This window comes from Thunnus thynnus, chromosome 20 (assembly GCF_963924715.1).
Source record: "Thunnus thynnus chromosome 20, fThuThy2.1, whole genome shotgun sequence".
NCBI classification, from domain to species: Eukaryota; Metazoa; Chordata; class Actinopteri; order Scombriformes; family Scombridae; genus Thunnus; species Thunnus thynnus.
In genome coordinates, this window is record NC_089536.1 from 9,508,928 (window position 1) to 9,527,125 (window position 18,198).

The 18,198-nt window shown below is 43.0% G+C and overlaps 1 protein-coding gene across 1 annotated transcript; it reads left to right on the forward strand.

The window, feature by feature from the left end:
• Positions 1–1,859: 1,859 nt before the first annotated feature.
• On the forward strand, positions 1,860–14,741 carry LOC137171499 (synaptopodin 2-like protein). The gene is made up of 5 exons (XM_067575450.1): positions 1,860–2,104; positions 5,424–5,575; positions 5,682–5,987; positions 6,200–6,603; positions 10,676–14,741. Exons 1-5 carry the CDS (start codon positions 2,003–2,005, stop codon positions 13,834–13,836), a joined length of 4,125 nt encoding a protein of 1,374 aa, XP_067431551.1. The 5' UTR covers positions 1,860–2,002; the 3' UTR covers positions 13,837–14,741.
• Positions 14,742–18,198: the final 3,457 nt, after the last annotated feature.

The window sequence follows — 18,198 nt, forward strand, 5'->3', positions numbered from 1 at the left end:
ACTTTATGGCTCACTGGCTATCCTGGCCCTTCTAAGTGTGCGCTAGGCTGAGAGCCAATGGAGTTAAGATGTCCTCCCAGTCATGTATCAAATAATAATAATTTGACAAGAGGTAGCCATCTGAATTGGGCTAATTATGCCAAAGTGTCAGTACATGTGGCTGTCTTCCAGCACCATCAGATGTGAGCCAGCTCTGGCACACACATGACAGCCAGATTTGAGCTGATTTTGGCAGTTTGGGCTGAGAATCACCCCCAATTTTTGGGAGTCAGACCAAATAACTTGAGGCAGAATCCCATGGGACTCATCCCAAATTTGAAATTATTCTAATGTGCTATTCATCACAAATCTGGCAGGAGTTAAATCAGGTGATCAGATTTAGGCCGCTGATGGGACAAACCATTTGCCGTCCTCCAGCTAGGTGAGACATGGTAGCTGATGCACAGCAGTGTCTTGCCCAACACTGCAGAAAGGTACATGCTTGCCAACATTAAACCTATTTTATTGGACTATCTCTCTAACGACAAGTCCACTACCACTCCTCCCAACTGTATAGGCAGTAAACTCACTGAGATTCCTAAAATATTTCCTCCTCACCAGTGGTGGAAGAAGTGTTCAGATCCTTTTCTTAAGTAAAAGTACCAATACAGCGATGTAAACATACACCATTACAAATAAGAGTCCTGCATGAAAAATTCTACCCAAGTAAAAGTACATTACACAAGAATTAACAGCTTAATGTAGTTAAAGTATTGCAGTAAAAGTAGTGGTTTGGTCCCTCTGACTGATATATTATTATATATGACATCATTAGATTATTAATACTGAAGCATCAGTGTTAGAGCAGCATGTTACTGTTGTAGCTGCTGGAGGTGGAGCTAGTTTCAACTACTTTATATACAGTTAGCTAGTTTAGTCCAGTGGTTCCCAACCTAGGGGTCGGGGCCCCTCTAAAGGGTCACCAGATAAATCTGAGGGTTCGTGAGATGATTAATGGGAGAGAAAAGAAGAAAAAACAAAGTTCTGATGCGCAAATCTGTTTTCGGTTTTTGTACTTTTTCTCTAATCTTTGATTTTTGCTGAAATATTGGATCATTTGAACATTTATTGAAGTGAAACCATGTGAGAAATTTAGAGGGAAAAATCACTATTTGGTTGAGCTGTTAACAACTCATAAACATCTGAAATGTGACCCCGACTACACACTGCTTTTTGTAAGATGTCAAAAGCCAAAAAGGTTGGAAACCACTGGTTTCATTTTTAACAATGTTTCGTATTTTAAAAGCTTGTTATATTATCCATTGTGTCAAATCTTCATCTGAAAAGTAACTAAAGCTGTCAAATAAATGTAGTGGAGTAGAAAGTACAATATTTCCCTCTGAAATGTAGTGGAGTGGAAATATAAAGAATCATAAAAATGGAAATATTCAAGTAAAGTACAGTACTTGAGTAAATGTATTTAGGTACTTTCCACCATTGCTCCTCATACCCTCCACCTTTGCTCTATGGTTGGAGTGCGTTGAGGAGATGGAGACAAATCTGTGAGCTGCGGCTGCTGGCCAGGCCGGCTGATCTGGGTGTTGAAGGGGGAGTGGTGGTGGTGGTTATTTCGGGAAGGTATATCAGCAAGCATCCCCCTTCTGTACAGAGTGTTTGAGACTGACATGGCAAGTGTTGAATACAGGAAGATGAGCACACGTGCTCACATACACTGACACACACACACACACACACACACACACACACACACACACACACACACACACACACACACACACTTTTTCCCCTTCTCACCCTCCCCACTGCCCACCCTCCGACACAGCATTCCTGTATAAGCAGATGAAAGCCAGCCACCCCCTGTCTCCTTATGGGTGGAGTGATTTAGTGTGGTCACAGAGAATAGTGGGGGATACTCGCAGAGTGTGAGGAACTGAAGAAGGGGAGAGCAACATATATACACCGTCACACACATACTGTATCAGGCTGTGAGCTGGGAGCAGGGATGGTAGCGGAGGAGATTGTGGTCTCCCTGTCAGGAGGATCCCCATGGGGTTTCAGACTGCAGGGAGGAGCAGAGCAACAAAAACCTCTACAGGTGGCAAAGGTATAGTGGAGCCAGTGTGTGTTTATGTATGTCACAGAGAAGACGTTACTGACAAGGTGATAACATGAGTAGACGGGTTTAATAGAGACAGCAGCTGGTAACTGATGGAAAGGCCTTAATGGTCAGTCTTGTGGTTTGCTGTGATTGTAATTCAAGCTTTAGTCGGCACTAAGAGCTTAAATCTCTGGTGTTGGAGGTATTTGTAGGGGGTGGAAAGTAACTTATTAAAAGTATCAGTGTAATTGCGTACCTTTTTGACACACCTGAACATTTGTGAGTACTTTCTATAATCAGTATTCATTGATTTTAATCAGTTCAAGCATCACTGAACTTGCTGCAAGAAATCATATTGAAATGCACATAATCAGGATTTCACATTTGCTTTTTCACATGAACCTTTTATAACTAAGCAATCGTTACTCAGAGGAGTAATCAGCAGTCTTATTTCTACTTTTACCTGTGCACTTTTGAACACAAGAACCGTTACAGCGATGTAGGACTTAATGAGTTTGGAGTACAATTTTCTCATAGTCATTTTGCCTCAGTCCAATTCAATACTGCAATTGTGATTCAGTTGGGTTTGTGGGTCAGAGAACAGCATGAACACATGTTTGGGGGATTGATCTTGACTCAGGTTTCATCACTGCGTCCTAGTGGCGACTATACAGTAGCAGAGATTAGTATTTGTTTCTTTTAAAAAGGTTAGTGTACAGTACATGCATGTGTGTGCATGCATATATATTCTATATTATAATGATATTATATTTACACATACTGTATGAGTGGCTGTGCACATGAAAGTGTGTCTACTGTACTGTGAACACATAAGGGAAGTAGATAATGAACTTGCCTCAGATTTGTCATTATATACCTATTAGACTTTTAAAATCAACTTAAAGCCTCATAAGTTTCCTTTTACTAAGTTTGGTTCCTCCAAAGGCCTTTTGTGTCTGTGTTTATATTTGTTGACAGACCAGAATGTTCTCTCTAATAAGAAAAGCTATTCTGGAGAGGAGGAATGTGACCTCGCTCACACTGAAAAGTTGGCCAGTCACTCATAAGCTTAATCGTAACCTCTTGTTCAAAATGGAGGTGGAGAACATGGTTGGGCACCAAAGACTACTCTTTACTCAAGATCTCCAAGCAGATAAGGTCATCATAATGAGGGTTTGATCAGTGTGTGCTTCCTCTCGTTGGTGTGTGTGTGTGTACGTGTGTGTGTGTGGTTGGGCATACCTCAGATAAGCCTGGTAGGGAATGGAGCACAAACTAGAGGATCAGAATAGCTCATTTAAGAGGTGCTGGAAGCCAGGCATGGAAAAAGGTCTCTTGTTCACACACACAAAGATACGTGTATGCACACACACACTTTCCTGTCTCATTAAGTATTCAATTCTTAAACTGTACTGTAAGTACTTTTTTTCTTTGAGTTTCACCTCACACAAGTGTCTGTCTTTCTTCGTCTGTCTAGGAATGTGGTTGATTTTCCTGTGAGGTTTTATTTTGGGTATGTGGGTAACATATGGTGAATGATAGGCATGCCCCCCTGGTCCAGACTGGTGATGCAGCTGTTCAAACCCCCTCTTTCATGATGCTCACTTGTGCTGTGTGTGTGTGTGTGTATACTGTATGTGTGTGTACATTTGGCAGAGTGGGGAAATTGCAAGATAGAGTTTGTGCTCTTGTCCTTCAATGTGTTTGTGTGACGGTGCAATGGGATAACTGGGTCAAGAGATACTGATAAAGGCAAATACTGTGTCCTCTTATGAATCCAAGTAGGTGCGGGAACACACTTTACTCCACTCAACATTTTTGCAGTGATAAGGTGTGTGTGTATTAGTGTGTGTGTGTGTGTGAGGAGAGAGAGGGGAGGAAACTGTAATCTAGTGGACAAGAATAATCGCCTTCCCATCTATCATCCGACCCCCACAGACATACTTCCTGAAGGATCCTATGACATCATCTCTTAGCGACCTTCAGCAACAGCTGCATTAAAAAAACACTTGGCAGCATGACTTAAAGGGTTATTTTCTGATACATGGACAAACATGGCTGCCAGTAGAGGAAGGCTACTGTTTGTCAGTTGTTCTATAAATCGCCCTAAAATTTGTCATATGTCTATAACATTAAGTATTCATGACTTATTAAGCAACAATTAAAGTAAAAAAGTTCATAAAAACAATATCCTTATTATTCATTAAGAGTTTTAACACTCTAATCTGTGTTGGGTTTGATCTGACTTTGGTCTGGAAACATGAGCAAACAGCCTCACCGCTGTCGTCGTGTTTCATTTCAAATGTTACTAAATCCTGTTTGGTGCACAGTGACCACAATTTTTCAACTGAGCTCCACCCCTCTTCTAAACAGTGAGAAGAGGAGTACAAATAATACAGACGTCACGCATGTGAAATAACCAACAAGTGTTGTTGTGGGACCTCATCACTCATAGAAAGAAGCTGATTGAGAAAATATGTTTTTAAGTGACTATATATTTTGTGATTGTAGCGTCTTTAAATGCGCCCATTTATTCTCAGTGCTCCTGGGTTGGATCCATTGTTGGGAGATGAATATTACTAGTAGGAGTTGCCAATGTCAGAATTTTCATATCCCAAACAGAGGAGAGTTCTGAACTCTTACTGGAGACAACAAGATAATTACTCATTATTCTGCAAGAAAAAATATAGTTACATACATTTTGAGAAGCATCAAGGGAGAAAGAATCACAAAAAGCTGTGCAAGACTGTTTTTGGGACACTTACACAATATGGTTCCCAATTCCCACAAGGGGTCTCAAGATAAAAGTTGCAAGACAAGAGATAGAATGGCAAAGCAGATTAACAAAAAACATATATTCTACGAAATTATTCAAATAAAACATGGGGAAAAATCACTCTTGGGTTAACGTAATCATACTGTATTTATATAGTGCTCAAAGCTTTTTACAGTCTTGCCTCATTCACCCATACACACACACACATACACACACACACACACACACACACACACAACTGATGACTGCAGGCTACCATGCAGGGTGCTGGCCTGACCACTGGAAACAGTTGGGGTGCAATGTTTTGCTCAGCGTCATAACCCACAGACAGACATACTGTACACAACGGATGATGATGGATCACAAGTATTTTTTGTTTTAATGGTCACAAGCCAAAAAGGAACCACTGGTCTAAAAACTGAGATGACTAATGTCAGGTAAAGGTTAGGTATGACAAAGCAGACCTTGTACTGACAAAATGGTTTATCTAAGGTGACTTTGCCACAGCTATGAGTATTAATGTGTTATTAACTCTTTTCCTCTCTGCAGGTGCGCAGGCGCAGCAAAGCGTGCAGAGCTGGACTGAAGGAGCATGATGAGCTGGTTGCCATCGGCGACCATATGTGTGCAGAGCTCAGTCATGCTCAGGCTATGAACCTCATAGATACACAGAACACTACACTCAACCTGAGGGTTAAAAGGTCAGATCATGGCCTCACACTTACAGTACACCATACACATTTTTTACATGAAGCCAAACTGATGCATGTTTTGCATTTTCACAAGTTGTCAACCGTATGTTTCCAGGGCCCCTTCTGGATTCCACTCCTCATCTTACGCTGGTCGCTCCGCATCTCCCCGCTCTGCGATGAGGGTCCTGTCTCCCCCCTCAGCCCCCTTGCCCTCCCACCACTGCTCCTCCATCCTCTCCCCCACTGGGATACCCAGAGGCATCACTTCTCCTCCAGACAGCGAGGCCTACTACGGAGAGACAGACAGTGACGCAGACACACAGTCACACACGTACCGCCGCCAGCGTCGCACACCTCCTCATGCACGCTCACCTGCGCGCTATGACAACCAAGAAGAGGAGGAGACCTCAGAGATGAGTGGGTAAGAGAGAGTGAGCACCACTTCTGGTATTTAAAAGGTTTCTGTAATAAATCTTGTTGTTAAATGCCAACAAAATGATTGTTGTTTTATCTTAAACAGACAAATGTTTAAATTTAGAAGCATCTACATTTCCGTCTCAAATGTTTATGCATCAAAATAAAAAAAGAAGATGAAATAAATGAAACTATGCTCTCCTCTGTCTTTCCTCAAAGGTATGAGAGCGCTACAGATGGAGGGGTTTCCATGACGGGGCAGTGGGAGGGTCAGTGTCTTCCTGGCGTCCCTCGCAGAGAGCTCATCTATCAGCCCCCCCAGACGGAGTGGACCACTCCAACTCACACCCCACACACTCTGACCCCTCACACTCTGACGCCTCACACACTCACCCCGACCCCCGATCAGGGTTTGGTGGAAGCGGAGGGAGAAGTGGATAGCGGCTTCCAGGAGGTAGGGGGCAGCATCGGGCTGGCCTGCCCTCCGCTCGTGTCTCCTGAACGGGCGAAAGAGGCTCTGATGCTGGGATCTGCTAACCAGCTGGTGCCCATGGTGGGACCGCAGCAGACCCCCGTCAGTGATGAGCTGTCCACTACCTACATGGACAAAGCACGGCAAGCCAGTGAGTACACATCTTTGTACAAAGTGACACCATTACAGGCAATTAATAATAATAATATTAATGAAGTTTTCAAAAACTAAAACCAAGGATTTCAAAGTAGGAAAAAAGAACACAGAAAGAATCATAAATCATAAACATTTGATCAATTCATACATACAGACATATGTTATTATATATATACATATACTTCATGTACACATAATAACACACATGCAGACAAATTACCCACCTTGGGATAAAAATATGTATTCAGAAGCAAGTTAAAGGAGCAAATCATAATTTGTCATGTTGTTCCACAGTGGAGGTGCTGTGTGTGGCAGCATAAGCATCAATAAATCATTACTACCTGACTGCTGATGAAAAAATACTGTAAGAATTGAAAACAAATGAGAAAATGTGCAGTTATATTGTCCATAGTCGTGTGCCATCAAGTCAGAGTTTCTGTGGAATAAGTAAAAGCATGATGGACATATTCCCTTTTGCCCTCCGAAGTGTTTATTCTCTTTTGTAAAACACAAACAAACACCAGAGAAGTGATGACAAGAAATTAATAACTTAATGGGGAGAACATGATTTTATTTGTGTATGGTAATTATACTGCTATATCACAATTATTTTGAAGATGACATAATTAAACACTAATTATAGTAGAGCTGCAATGATTAGATGAGTAATTGATTAGTTGGTCAACAGAAAAATAATTGTTTAATTGTAATCTATTTTGATCAATTGATCATTATGAGTCATTTTTTCAAGAATTTGAATATTGAATATATATTTGGTATCTATAGTCTTCTAGTAAACTTTGTAACAAAAATATCTTTGGGCTGTAGACTGTTGGTTGGGACAAAACAAGACATTTTTGGTCGCATCTTGGGCTTTGTGAAACATTGATTGACATTTTTCACCATTTTTCAATATTTTATAGACCAAACAACTAATCAATTAATTAAGAAAATAATAGACAGATTAATCGATAATGAAAATAACTGTCAGTTGCAGCCCTAAATTCTAGTCCTGTACAGCATGCCATGGATGCGTGTGTCCATTTTTCGACAAATAATTTTTGCTAATGAAATAAAATTTGGATCTTTGATGTCAGTTTATCCAGTTGGATCCAAATTTATGCAACTTTTGCAACTATTAAATTTGAGGATAATCCACCAGCTGCAAACCAAAAAGAAGCACATCTCCATTTTCTTACAGTAATATAACTATTTCTGTCTTGACAACTGTGTTTTTACTTTTTAATTTAAAATTTCAAGGATTCCCTTGGTGTCTCAAAGGCATCAGTGGTCCTGGAGCTTACTGTATATCTACAGCTAGATCACCATCTAGTGGTTACTTTCTGTAACTGGAGCATCCTGTTACTTTTACAGGCCGCCCTTAATGGGGTGATATATACCAGATACTGACAGAGGTATTCCACCTCCCTCCTCCTCCCCTCTCCTGTCCCCAGAAACAGCAGTCTATCTCTTCTGTCAGTATTCGAAGCATCTGCCTCACTGACTGTATTTATAGGTATTGAAGATTCTGACAGACAGACTGGATGAGACTCTGACTTACAGGCCACACAGCTGAATGTGTGGTGTGTGGATGTGTGTGCATGTTTCTGTATGTGCACATGCAAATTCTGGCATGTGTTTACGTTAGTGCTGAAATGATTAGTCGGTTTCGCTGATTAGTCCATTAACAACAGCGAATGTGATAATCAATAAATCATTTAGGTCGTTTAGCAAGAAAAATGCCAAATGTCTCCTGGTTGCAGCTTTTCTAACATTAAGATTTACTGCTTTTCTGTCTTTTACATGATTGTAATTTGAATATCTTTGTCTTTTGGAATGGTGAGTGGGCAGAGCATTCAATTTTATAATCTGAACAATTGATCAGTTAATCTGAAAAATAGGGGACAGATTAATCCAGTGGTTCCCATTTTGAGGGTCAGGATCTCCACAAGGGGTCACGAGATAAATCTAAGGGGTTCGAGAGAAGACTATTTCAGTAGGATAAAAGAAAACTGACACTGCTACATAAAATTATGTTTGTTTTTTATACTTTTCTCTAGTTTTTTTTTCTTGTGAAACATTGCAGTTTTAGCTCTTAAGGCCCCAAAAATGTAATCTCTTGATATGTGTCTTATAACGCTAGATTTCACAGAGGGATAGATGTTGTTTATAGCCTATATGATTACAACAGTGATGTTAGGATTTAATTTTAACTCATAAAGTTTTATTAACCTTGTCTGGTTAACTTCATCATCATTAATCATTTCAAAAGGCAATAATTATCAAACTGAATAGCTATGCACTGACTGGGCCGTGACCTCATGTGGATGAGTGTTACAGTAATGAGAGGCCTGTTGTCCAGTACAAGAGGCTGAAAGCCAGAATGACTTAGGTGAGGGCTTTACTATAGGACGAATGATGACTGAGATGTCCAGGGACCTGCCCTTTCTCACATTACACACACGCACACACATGCGCATTGCCTTTGGCTTTGGATGTGGGATTGTTAGCTCTGCTGCTACAGAGTTGTGTTTCTGTGTGTGCAGCGGTTGTTAGGTGTGAAGTGTCAGCAGCAGAGAGTGACATCAGCAGTAACCTATAACCTATAATTGACTTTATGAACTCATATACACAAACACACACATATATGCACACATGCTCAATGACACGACTGTCTAAATATCCTCTGGTGAGGGGTCTCCCCGTCCTTGTGTGTGTGTGTGTGTGTGTGTAAGTGTATGAGACAGAGACTGGACAGGTGTTTGATGCCTGTCAGACAGACAGGAATAGTGGGTTGACATCATGTGTTGGTTTGGGTTGCTGGACAGAGACAAAGGTCTTTACATGGGCTGTGCCCTGAGAGAAGAACTGGGAGACAGAGACTACACGGTTCCCCACTCAGAACAGAACTGGACACTGTGAGGGTGTGTGTGGGAGGGTCTGAGGGAAGTTAAGGACACACACACAAACATACTCACGCTTGTGAGATGAGGGACCTAACTTCTAAATCAGGTTCAGACGCAGGTGGACACACAGCCTCACACACCGTGTACGCAGGTAAGACAAATTTAAACTCGCTCATGTACATATAACTTTATCTACACACAGATTTACTTACACTAGTAAAGTGAAAAGTTGTTTTTCTTTTTCAAATTAATAATTATACCATGGCTGTGCTCTGTCTACACTATAGAAAGTTTTAATTTAATATTATGTTATTGTTCTACTTAATAGACTTGACTCTTGATGAAATGACTTGACATGAAATTAAACTTTAAGGTAAGTTAGCAATTGAATAATAACTACATGTGGCTGTAGATATTTATTCAACGTGTCTATGCGCTTTATAGGCTTTATAGGGGTCTGAAACTCATTGCAGAAATTTCATGGCACAAAACGCATTTTTCCCTTTCAACCTTGTTATGTCAAGTCTTGTGCACAGAAAACTACAAGCAGAAATCGTAAAAAACTGAAATATCAAGTTAGATATTGGAATTTTATGTTTTCACCTTCATGTTTTCTCTGTTTACACTAATTTTTGTTGCGTCTCGAAAAGCTTGACTCATCTGTATAGGAGCTATATGTGGATATGTGTGTGCACATACTGTATCAAGCTGTAGTCATATATTGAGGATATTCATGTGAGGTGAGCCAAGATACTAAAAAGACTCAAATAGCCTTGGACAACACAGAGATGCACACACACACACACACACACACATAGGCACAAACAAGCATTTGTGCAGGAGAGACACTCTGTTCTAACCTTCCCGGCGTGTGTGACTCAACGCTGGAGAGCAGCAGGAATTCTTTGTTGTAAATCCACAACACACACTCCTGTCTGTCAGTGGTAATCCTCATAGCAGCTCCTCACTGTGATAATACTGTATAAATCAGCCTCTGCTCGCAGTCAGTGAGAGCCATCACACTGTTTTGTTTCCGTTATTTGTCGCCTGTGCCTTGTTATGTATTCATCAAAAATCCCATCACCGGTTTTCTCCTTTGCTTCCTCTCTCGTTCGTCACATTTATTTTGGTTCCCCTCTCTTTCCTCTTCCTGTCTTTCAGAGTTACAACGTGGGGAGAGTGTGGTGGAGAAACAGGTGAAAGAAGCTCGTACTAAATGCCGCTCTATTGCCTCCCTGCTGACTGATGCTCCAAACCCCAACTCAAAAGGGGTGCTTATGTTCAAGAAACGCCGGCAGAGGGCCAAGAAGTACACACTGACCTGCTTTGGCAAAGCTGAAGGGGATAGAGGAGGGGAGACCGAAGGGGACACAGGAGGAGAGACAGAGGAGGAAGGAGGCAGTTCCATCCTGAGTGGCTCAGAAGTTGATGAAGAGGGATTCTCAGGATCATTTGACCCCACGTGGGATACTGGTTATTTAGACCTGCTGGACAGGAGAAGCTCTGCCTGCCCCTCAACCACACCAACTACTCCAACAACGCCGACAACCAATCACAGCTCAGGGCTGGATATCTCAGCCTATCAGAATCTGGGACTTGTGACTTCTGACAATCAAAGCCCAAGGTTGGAAGTCTCAGGGCTGGAGGGCTCAGCCTATCAGGGCTCAAGGCTGGAGAGCAGCATCACGAAACAGCCAATCAGTCCCCATACTGCTCCTAAACCTGCGCCCATGTCTCCTCCAGCAGTGGCTCTGACCAATGGGGGGTCGGTAGCTGTTAGTCGGGCTAGTGTTGTTTTGAGCCCGCCTTCACAAACGCCCCTACCAAGTCAAAATGGGCAACATGTCAACCTTAATCCTAATCCTAACCCTAATATTAGTCCTCACCCAATCACAGACTCAGACCATCAACTGAACGCCAACTTTAGTCCTAACCCATCTGTTCTGAACCGCACTGCACGCCCATTCACCCCTGGCCCGACCTCTTCTCGTGCATCTGTAACCTCCGTGATGTTTCGCCCTCCCCAACCCAAACCAACAGCCGTAACCACAGCGACCAAGCCTGTGGCAGCCATCTCCATGGTGACTATCCAACCTACTCGCCATCAATCAGGGCCAGATGCAAGGAGAGCAGTGTCTAGCACCTCTCTGTACATCCCTCCAAGAAATAACAACAGTAACACTCCCCCTTCTGGTAACTCTCCCCCCTCAATTCTCTCGCCTCCCTCCTCTCTGTCGTCTGCACCTTTCTCCCAGCCTCCCCCTAATCCACCAACATTTGCTCCTCACCCCCCAGTGCATGCATCTCCCTCAATCCCATTCTCTCCCTCTGCAACTCAAGGTTCACCTGTCTGTCCAACACCTGCTCAACCCTTCTCTCCCTCTGCAACCCAAGGTTCACCTGTCTGTCCAACACCTGCTCAACCCTTCTCTCCCTCTGCAACTCAAGGTTCACCTGTCTGTCCAACACCTGCTCAACCCTTCTCTCCCTCTGCAACTCAAGGTTCACCTGTCTGTCCAACACCTGCTCAACCCTTCTCTCCCTCTGCAACTCAAGGTTCACCTGTCTGTCCAACACCTGCTCAACCCTTCTCTCCCTCTGCAACTCAAGGTTCACCTGTCTGTCCAACACCTGCTCAACCCTTCTCTCCCTCTGCAACTCAAGGTTCACCTGTCTGTCCAACACCTGCTCAACCCTTCTCTCCCTCTGCAACTCAAGGCTCACCTGTCTGTCCAACACCTGCTCAACCCTTCTCTCCCCCAGCTCCACATTCTGTTCCCCCTCCTCCTGCTCCTGCTGTTTATCCACCTCCCTCCACTGGCATGTCTGCTCTTTCCATCTCCCAACCACATCCACCTAATATGGCCCAGGTCTCCATCCATGCCCAGCCCACCCCTCCTCCTCATCCTCATCCTCTCACCCAACCCTCTCCATCTCCATCCACCCAGCCCTACATCAACATGACAGGTGCAGTGACTCCCGGCCCCCATGCTGCCATAGCAACTGCACCCACTCCCCAGGCTCCTACCGCTGATTCACTGGCGACACGTGAACAGAGAATCTCAGTTCCCGCTTCTCGCACCGGCATCCTACATGATGCCCGTTGTCGTGGCAACAAGAAGCCAATGTTCAGTGCGATCAGGAGCAAAGATGTTTCTCCAAACCCGGCCTTGATGTCGATGGTCCAAAATATGGATGACCGTTTTGTGAGAACCCCAGGCACTGAGTCTGGAGCTGCACCCAGTGGTGAGGCTGGGCATGAGTCAGGACCTGAGGAAGACTGGCTGAGGCTGGGGGCGGAGGCCTGCAACTTCATGCAGGCTCAACGGGGACCCAGGCCACCTCCTGTGGCCCCCAAACCACAGACCCCTCAGGCGCCACAGCTGGGGGGAAAGGGAGGTCAGCTGTTTGCCCGCAGACAGAGCAGGATGGATCGGTATGTGGTGGAGCGATCTCCCTCTGTTGCCGCAGCACCTTTCTCCCCGGCTCAGACGAGGGAGCCCTCGCCCACGCCCTCCCTCCCTGCCACCTGGAAGTACTCGTCAAATATCCGTGCTCCACCTCCCATTAGCTACAACCCCCTTCTCTCTCCCTCCTGTCCTCCTAAGGCCCAGAAGAAGGTTGAGGTGGCAAAGTCTGGACCAGCTAAACCTAAAGGGCAGAAAGCGGGCATCAAGCCAGTGGACATTATGGGCCACCAGCCCTACCAGCTCAACTCCTCTCTGTTCAGCTATGGGGGCGGGGTTCCCCAGGACACCTCCACCTATCAGCAGCAACGAGGAATGGTGGGTGGTCCTCAGAAGACTGCACGGGTGTATGAGGTGAAGCGCTTCTCAACACCCCCTCCGATAGCCACAGGGCCCGCCCTGAAAGTTATCGTACCTCGATCAGCCACGACGCTCGGAGAACCCCTGTGGCGTTCTGACGTCACTTCTCCTCCACCCACAGCTGGCCCCACCCCCTACCAACCCTATCAGCCTCAACCCCAACCACCCGCCACTCCACACCAACCTCTATGGGCAACCTCTCCCGCACCTCCCCCTGCCCCTACCGCCCCGCTCCCTCAGCTCCCCACCTTCTCTTCTGCTGCTGCTCCAAATCTAGTCCAAACCCCTACTTTCTCCCACCTTCAGTCCCCCAACACTGCACAGGCCAACAGGCAGTTTAAGAGTGCCCCAGATCTGAGTCCCCTAGACCCCATTGGAGTCTCTCGGCCAGCGTCCAGCAGCGCTCAACCTACCAGATGTCCCAGGCCTAGATTCAGTACTTCCAACATGGGTCTGCAGCCCTGCGTCTGGCGCCCTGGATCCACTATGCACTGAACAGATTCTGGTCTGGACATGATAAAACAGGGCTCTATGGGAACAAAGAGCCACATTCTTTAAATAAGTACATGTGTTTTTAGTATCGCAATATTGTTATTCATGGCTGCGCTTTAATGTTTTATCAACCACATGTTTTATCACAAGATCAGTTTGGAATGGCCACCCATGGTGCACATTTTATCACTTTCATGTAATCTTGTTGACTCATTTATCCAATGCATTTGGTTATAATTAAAGGGAGCACTGTGTTTTGCAAATGTAGTGTGGAAACCCGAGAAAGGTTAAAAAATGGAGAACAACGTGAGATTGAAAGCGCAGAGAGAGAGAGAGAGATGTTATGGAAAACTTAAATGAGGTTCTGTAAATATTGTATTGAATGATGAAGAACTAAGTTTGAACATAAAAACAGAAGAATGGAGGATGTGAAAGAGACAAGCCTGTGGTGAGAGAGAGGTAGTCTTGGATAGGAAGAAGATGAAAAAGGAAGGAGGCACTGATGAAGTGACATAATAGAAACATGTCTAATAAGGTGTAAAAAGTGCAGATTTGACTTATCTGTAAACATCGTACAGTACCTGTGGCCATCCAACAATATCAAATCAGTTGCTTTACTAAGAAATTTGAATCGTCTGCTGCAAGTTGCTTCTGTTTCTGTTATATATACAGTATATATCGTAAGGATTTGTGTTTTGTGATTTTGAGTTTTGTAGTTGCACTCTGCAGTGGTGCATGCTTTTTCTGTAGTTTTTCATAAGGCGAGGAACACAACTGTCACGTAAAAGGGAAGCCTCTTACAGTAGATTCGATCTGTTGATATGAAACAAGAGAGGTATAACATGTGTGTTTAGCTGTGATTCTTTTCCACAGAGACATGCGGCTGAATAAAAATAGACATGACTCACCTCAGCTGTCACTCGGTTTCTTCCTGTGTCACCCACGTCACCACCTGCTTCCACACCGGGGGTCCGGTGCGGTGTTTAGTTTTTCCTTCTTTATCCTTCAGGCTTTTTATTGACTTGTCTAATTGCTGGATTGTTCTAAGCAAATCTCAGGATTTAGGCAGTTTTGAGATCAATGACACGGAGTTTGGGCATCAAGAAAATGTTTTTTAATCTTTCACCACATGGAGGCACTGTAGGATTTATTATTCAGACATGTTGCACAGCTACAGTTTATGGTCTGCTCCCTGGTTTCATCACAGATTTTACATCAGCAAAATGTCAGTAACATTTATCTTCACAGCAACACACAAAAAATATGGTTTGCTATTTTTTCCAATATTTTTACATCTTAAATGATCTTTTTCTAGATTGTAACTGTAACTCTGATACCAGAGCTGAATGAGAAAATGAAAAATAATTTAAAATATACTGTACACACACCACCTCTGATTCTTTTACTTTTGCTTAAACATCTGACTATAACAGTTGAAAATGTCCTTGTAGGATTGTTGGCCTATATTTCACAGCAGTTTAATGACAAGCACCTGATGGCCTTGTAGCTGTGAAATCCAACCATGGCCTCAGAAAGGGATCTGACCTATGACCCTTGACTGGGATCAGGTGACAGAACGTGCTAACTTTAGCTGCTAACTTTAGTCCTGTTCAGGTCTGCTGGTAAGCTTAGCTGCTGCGCTAGTAGAAGGTACAACAAAAAACTACCCCTTACCCTCCAGTGTGTAGCATATTCATTTTTCTACCAACTGGGTCATTAGTTTTTAGAAATATATAAAAGCTCCAACTACACTTATAGTAATGATAGAAGTGGCTCTTTTAACTTTCGGCCTTATTACCAAATTAGTTCTACATTTCTCCCTCTTTCTGACTCGCTCCTCTTCTCTGTTAATTCTCCTCTCGCTCAGTTGCACACATACAGTCCATTACACCTATTTTTGGAGCCGTTAATCTCCAGTTATTCGGCTCGGTGCTAAACTCTTAATTCTGATGGCCTTTTTACAATTTGACTGGGAGCGGATGGGAAGCGCTATCTCGTACATCCTGTCTTCCCTCACTGCTCAGAGCCAAAGAGGCTCTTTCCTCACATAGTGCTTCTGGGTCAACAGAGTAGAGTGTTTGGGGTTAAGGGTCAAGGTTTAGGGGCAGGTCAGATCATGAGTAAATAATGGTCATTCTCAGTCTCTTGAGACTTGATTATTTCAGAGTTATTATACTGGAAAAGAAGAGCTCTTTTGCTGTTTTCTAGTTCATTGTTAACTGATCATTTTTGCTGAGTGAAGTATCAATAGAAGATAACATGTAATAATCAAACTGCTTGGTGATAAACCTACTCACTGGTGGATTCCCTGATGGATTTACAACCCTGCCACACACATCTCTATCAAGGCCACCTGGCCGCTCCAATATCAGGATGGATGGGATTGAAATGCTAGTCTGTCATTTGAGTCACCACTTTGGTCCTGACTGAAATATCTGAACTAATAAGGGATTGATTGCCATGAAATTTGGTACAGACATTCATGATTTCCAGACAAACACTTTGGTGAACTCCCTAATTTTTCCTTTACTGCCACCATGAGATTGAAATTTGTAATTTTGAGTTAAATATCTTGACAATTATTGGATAAACTGCCATGAAATTTGGTACAGACTTTCATGTTCCCCTAAATATGTATTGCAATAACTACTGCCATCAAAATCAAAATTTTTGTTCGTCCATTACTTTGGTTTATGACCAAATACCCTCAAAACTATAATGACATTCCCATCAGCCTCTGCTAAATATCAAATGTTAGCATGCTAACACACTACACTAAGATGGCAAATAACCTGCTAGCTAGATGCTAGCATGCTGATGTTAGCATTTAGCTCAAAGTAGCAGCCTCACAGAGCTGCTAGCATGACTATAGACTACATATTGTTTCCAAAAATACATTTTCCTGTCCCTGTTGTTGGACTTATCACAGACCCAGAGATCATCCAACCCATTAAGGAAATTCTTCATATTCCAATTGATAAGGACTTATCATCCGGACAGAAAAGTTGACAGAAAAGTTGACAAACCGACAGATTTACATGAACTACTGCTAAAACCAAAAAGCAGAGGTCTGACAATGAACTGACAGCTAACTGCTGCCAGGCACAAACAAGGCTTGAAGTTGCAATACCCAAAGGTTTCCTCGGTGGAGGACAATGAGACTATGAGAGGGAGAAGAAACACATCAACAAGAGCATAAATGCCCTAAGGCGCATACAAACTGAGTGACAGGGAAAGAAAGTAACTGCTGTAAAGATAGTGTGTATTCTCTTGTGTTGTCTGTCAAGAGCCCCTGTTCCCCAGGAATTGGAAGAGGTGGTTCAAAGAATTGTGGTGTTCAAAGCTGGATGAAATATTTAATATTTGGTGTCTGTTCTGATTGTTCAAAATTCAGGCTGAAGACCAATGGTGCCCTTTGTATTCAGGACACCCTGATTTTTTCAGAGGAGATGAGTGTACTTTAGTCAATGTGGTCTCTAAATCTTCAGATTAGATTATGTGTTTTAGCTTTTTTTATTATTATTATTATTATTATTTTTAGCTTTTTCGTGTTTTAGAATCTTGATGTGTTAGTCTCATTAATTTTTAAGTCTTTCTCAATACTTTACTCACATGCCCATATGGACATTGTAAGGGTTACTGATCACTGTAAAGTTGTTCTTCCTGCCCATACCGGTTTGTGTAAAGACACCTTAGAAATGTGATTCCAATCTCAGAGATGGGGGACAAAATGCACAGTCCTTATTCTTTGTGATAATGCAATAATTCCAAATGTTAGCCCCAGTTTGTTCCTCTCATGTATTAGCAATGTTTGAGAAACCCAGGTCTTCAACAACCTTTACAGCTGTTTTGAAGGTACACTCCTTCTGACCTTCTGGATGAAAAAAATATTCTTTCCTCCGCACAATAAACAAGATTTTCAGCCTGTGACTCTGTTTTGTAGGAAACAGCTGTATGTGTCTTTTAGAGAAGCAGATGTTTACTACTGTGATTCAAATGGAATGCTAATACACAAGAGGCATAAAACTGCTGCTCAATAATATGGGTATCTTCCAAAGTTAGTGCAAAATTCCTTCGTTGTATTTCCCCAGACAGTGTTTCCTTGCCTTGCATGTGGGGGATAATAACACAAAGAGGGAATATTGTGTTAAAAAGACTGTAACTTTGGAAGATTCACACTTGAGTTGCCTAACTCTGACATATAGCTTGGAATGAATTTTATTATGCATTTTTGCACAGAGTGAGGTGCGTGGATTTGGTCTGTCATCTCTTACATTAGGGTTGTGTTAGAATATGACATGAGCTAGTATGGACAGGAGGAGCAATCACAGTTACCAAAATCCATTTCCACCAAGTTCTGGGACC

Excerpts from the sequence above, each read along its gene's own strand:
- LOC137171499 (XM_067575450.1), top strand. The coding sequence starts at position 2,003 with ATGGTAGCGGAGGAGATTGTGGTCTCCCTGTCAGGAGGATCCCCATGG. Across the intron at positions 5,576-5,681 it reads CTCAACCTGAGGGTTAAAAG|GGCCCCTTCTGGATTCCACT; the intron begins GTCAGATCATGG and ends GTATGTTTCCAG. Across the intron at positions 6,604-10,675 it reads GGACAAAGCACGGCAAGCCA|AGTTACAACGTGGGGAGAGT; the intron begins GTGAGTACACAT and ends CCTGTCTTTCAG.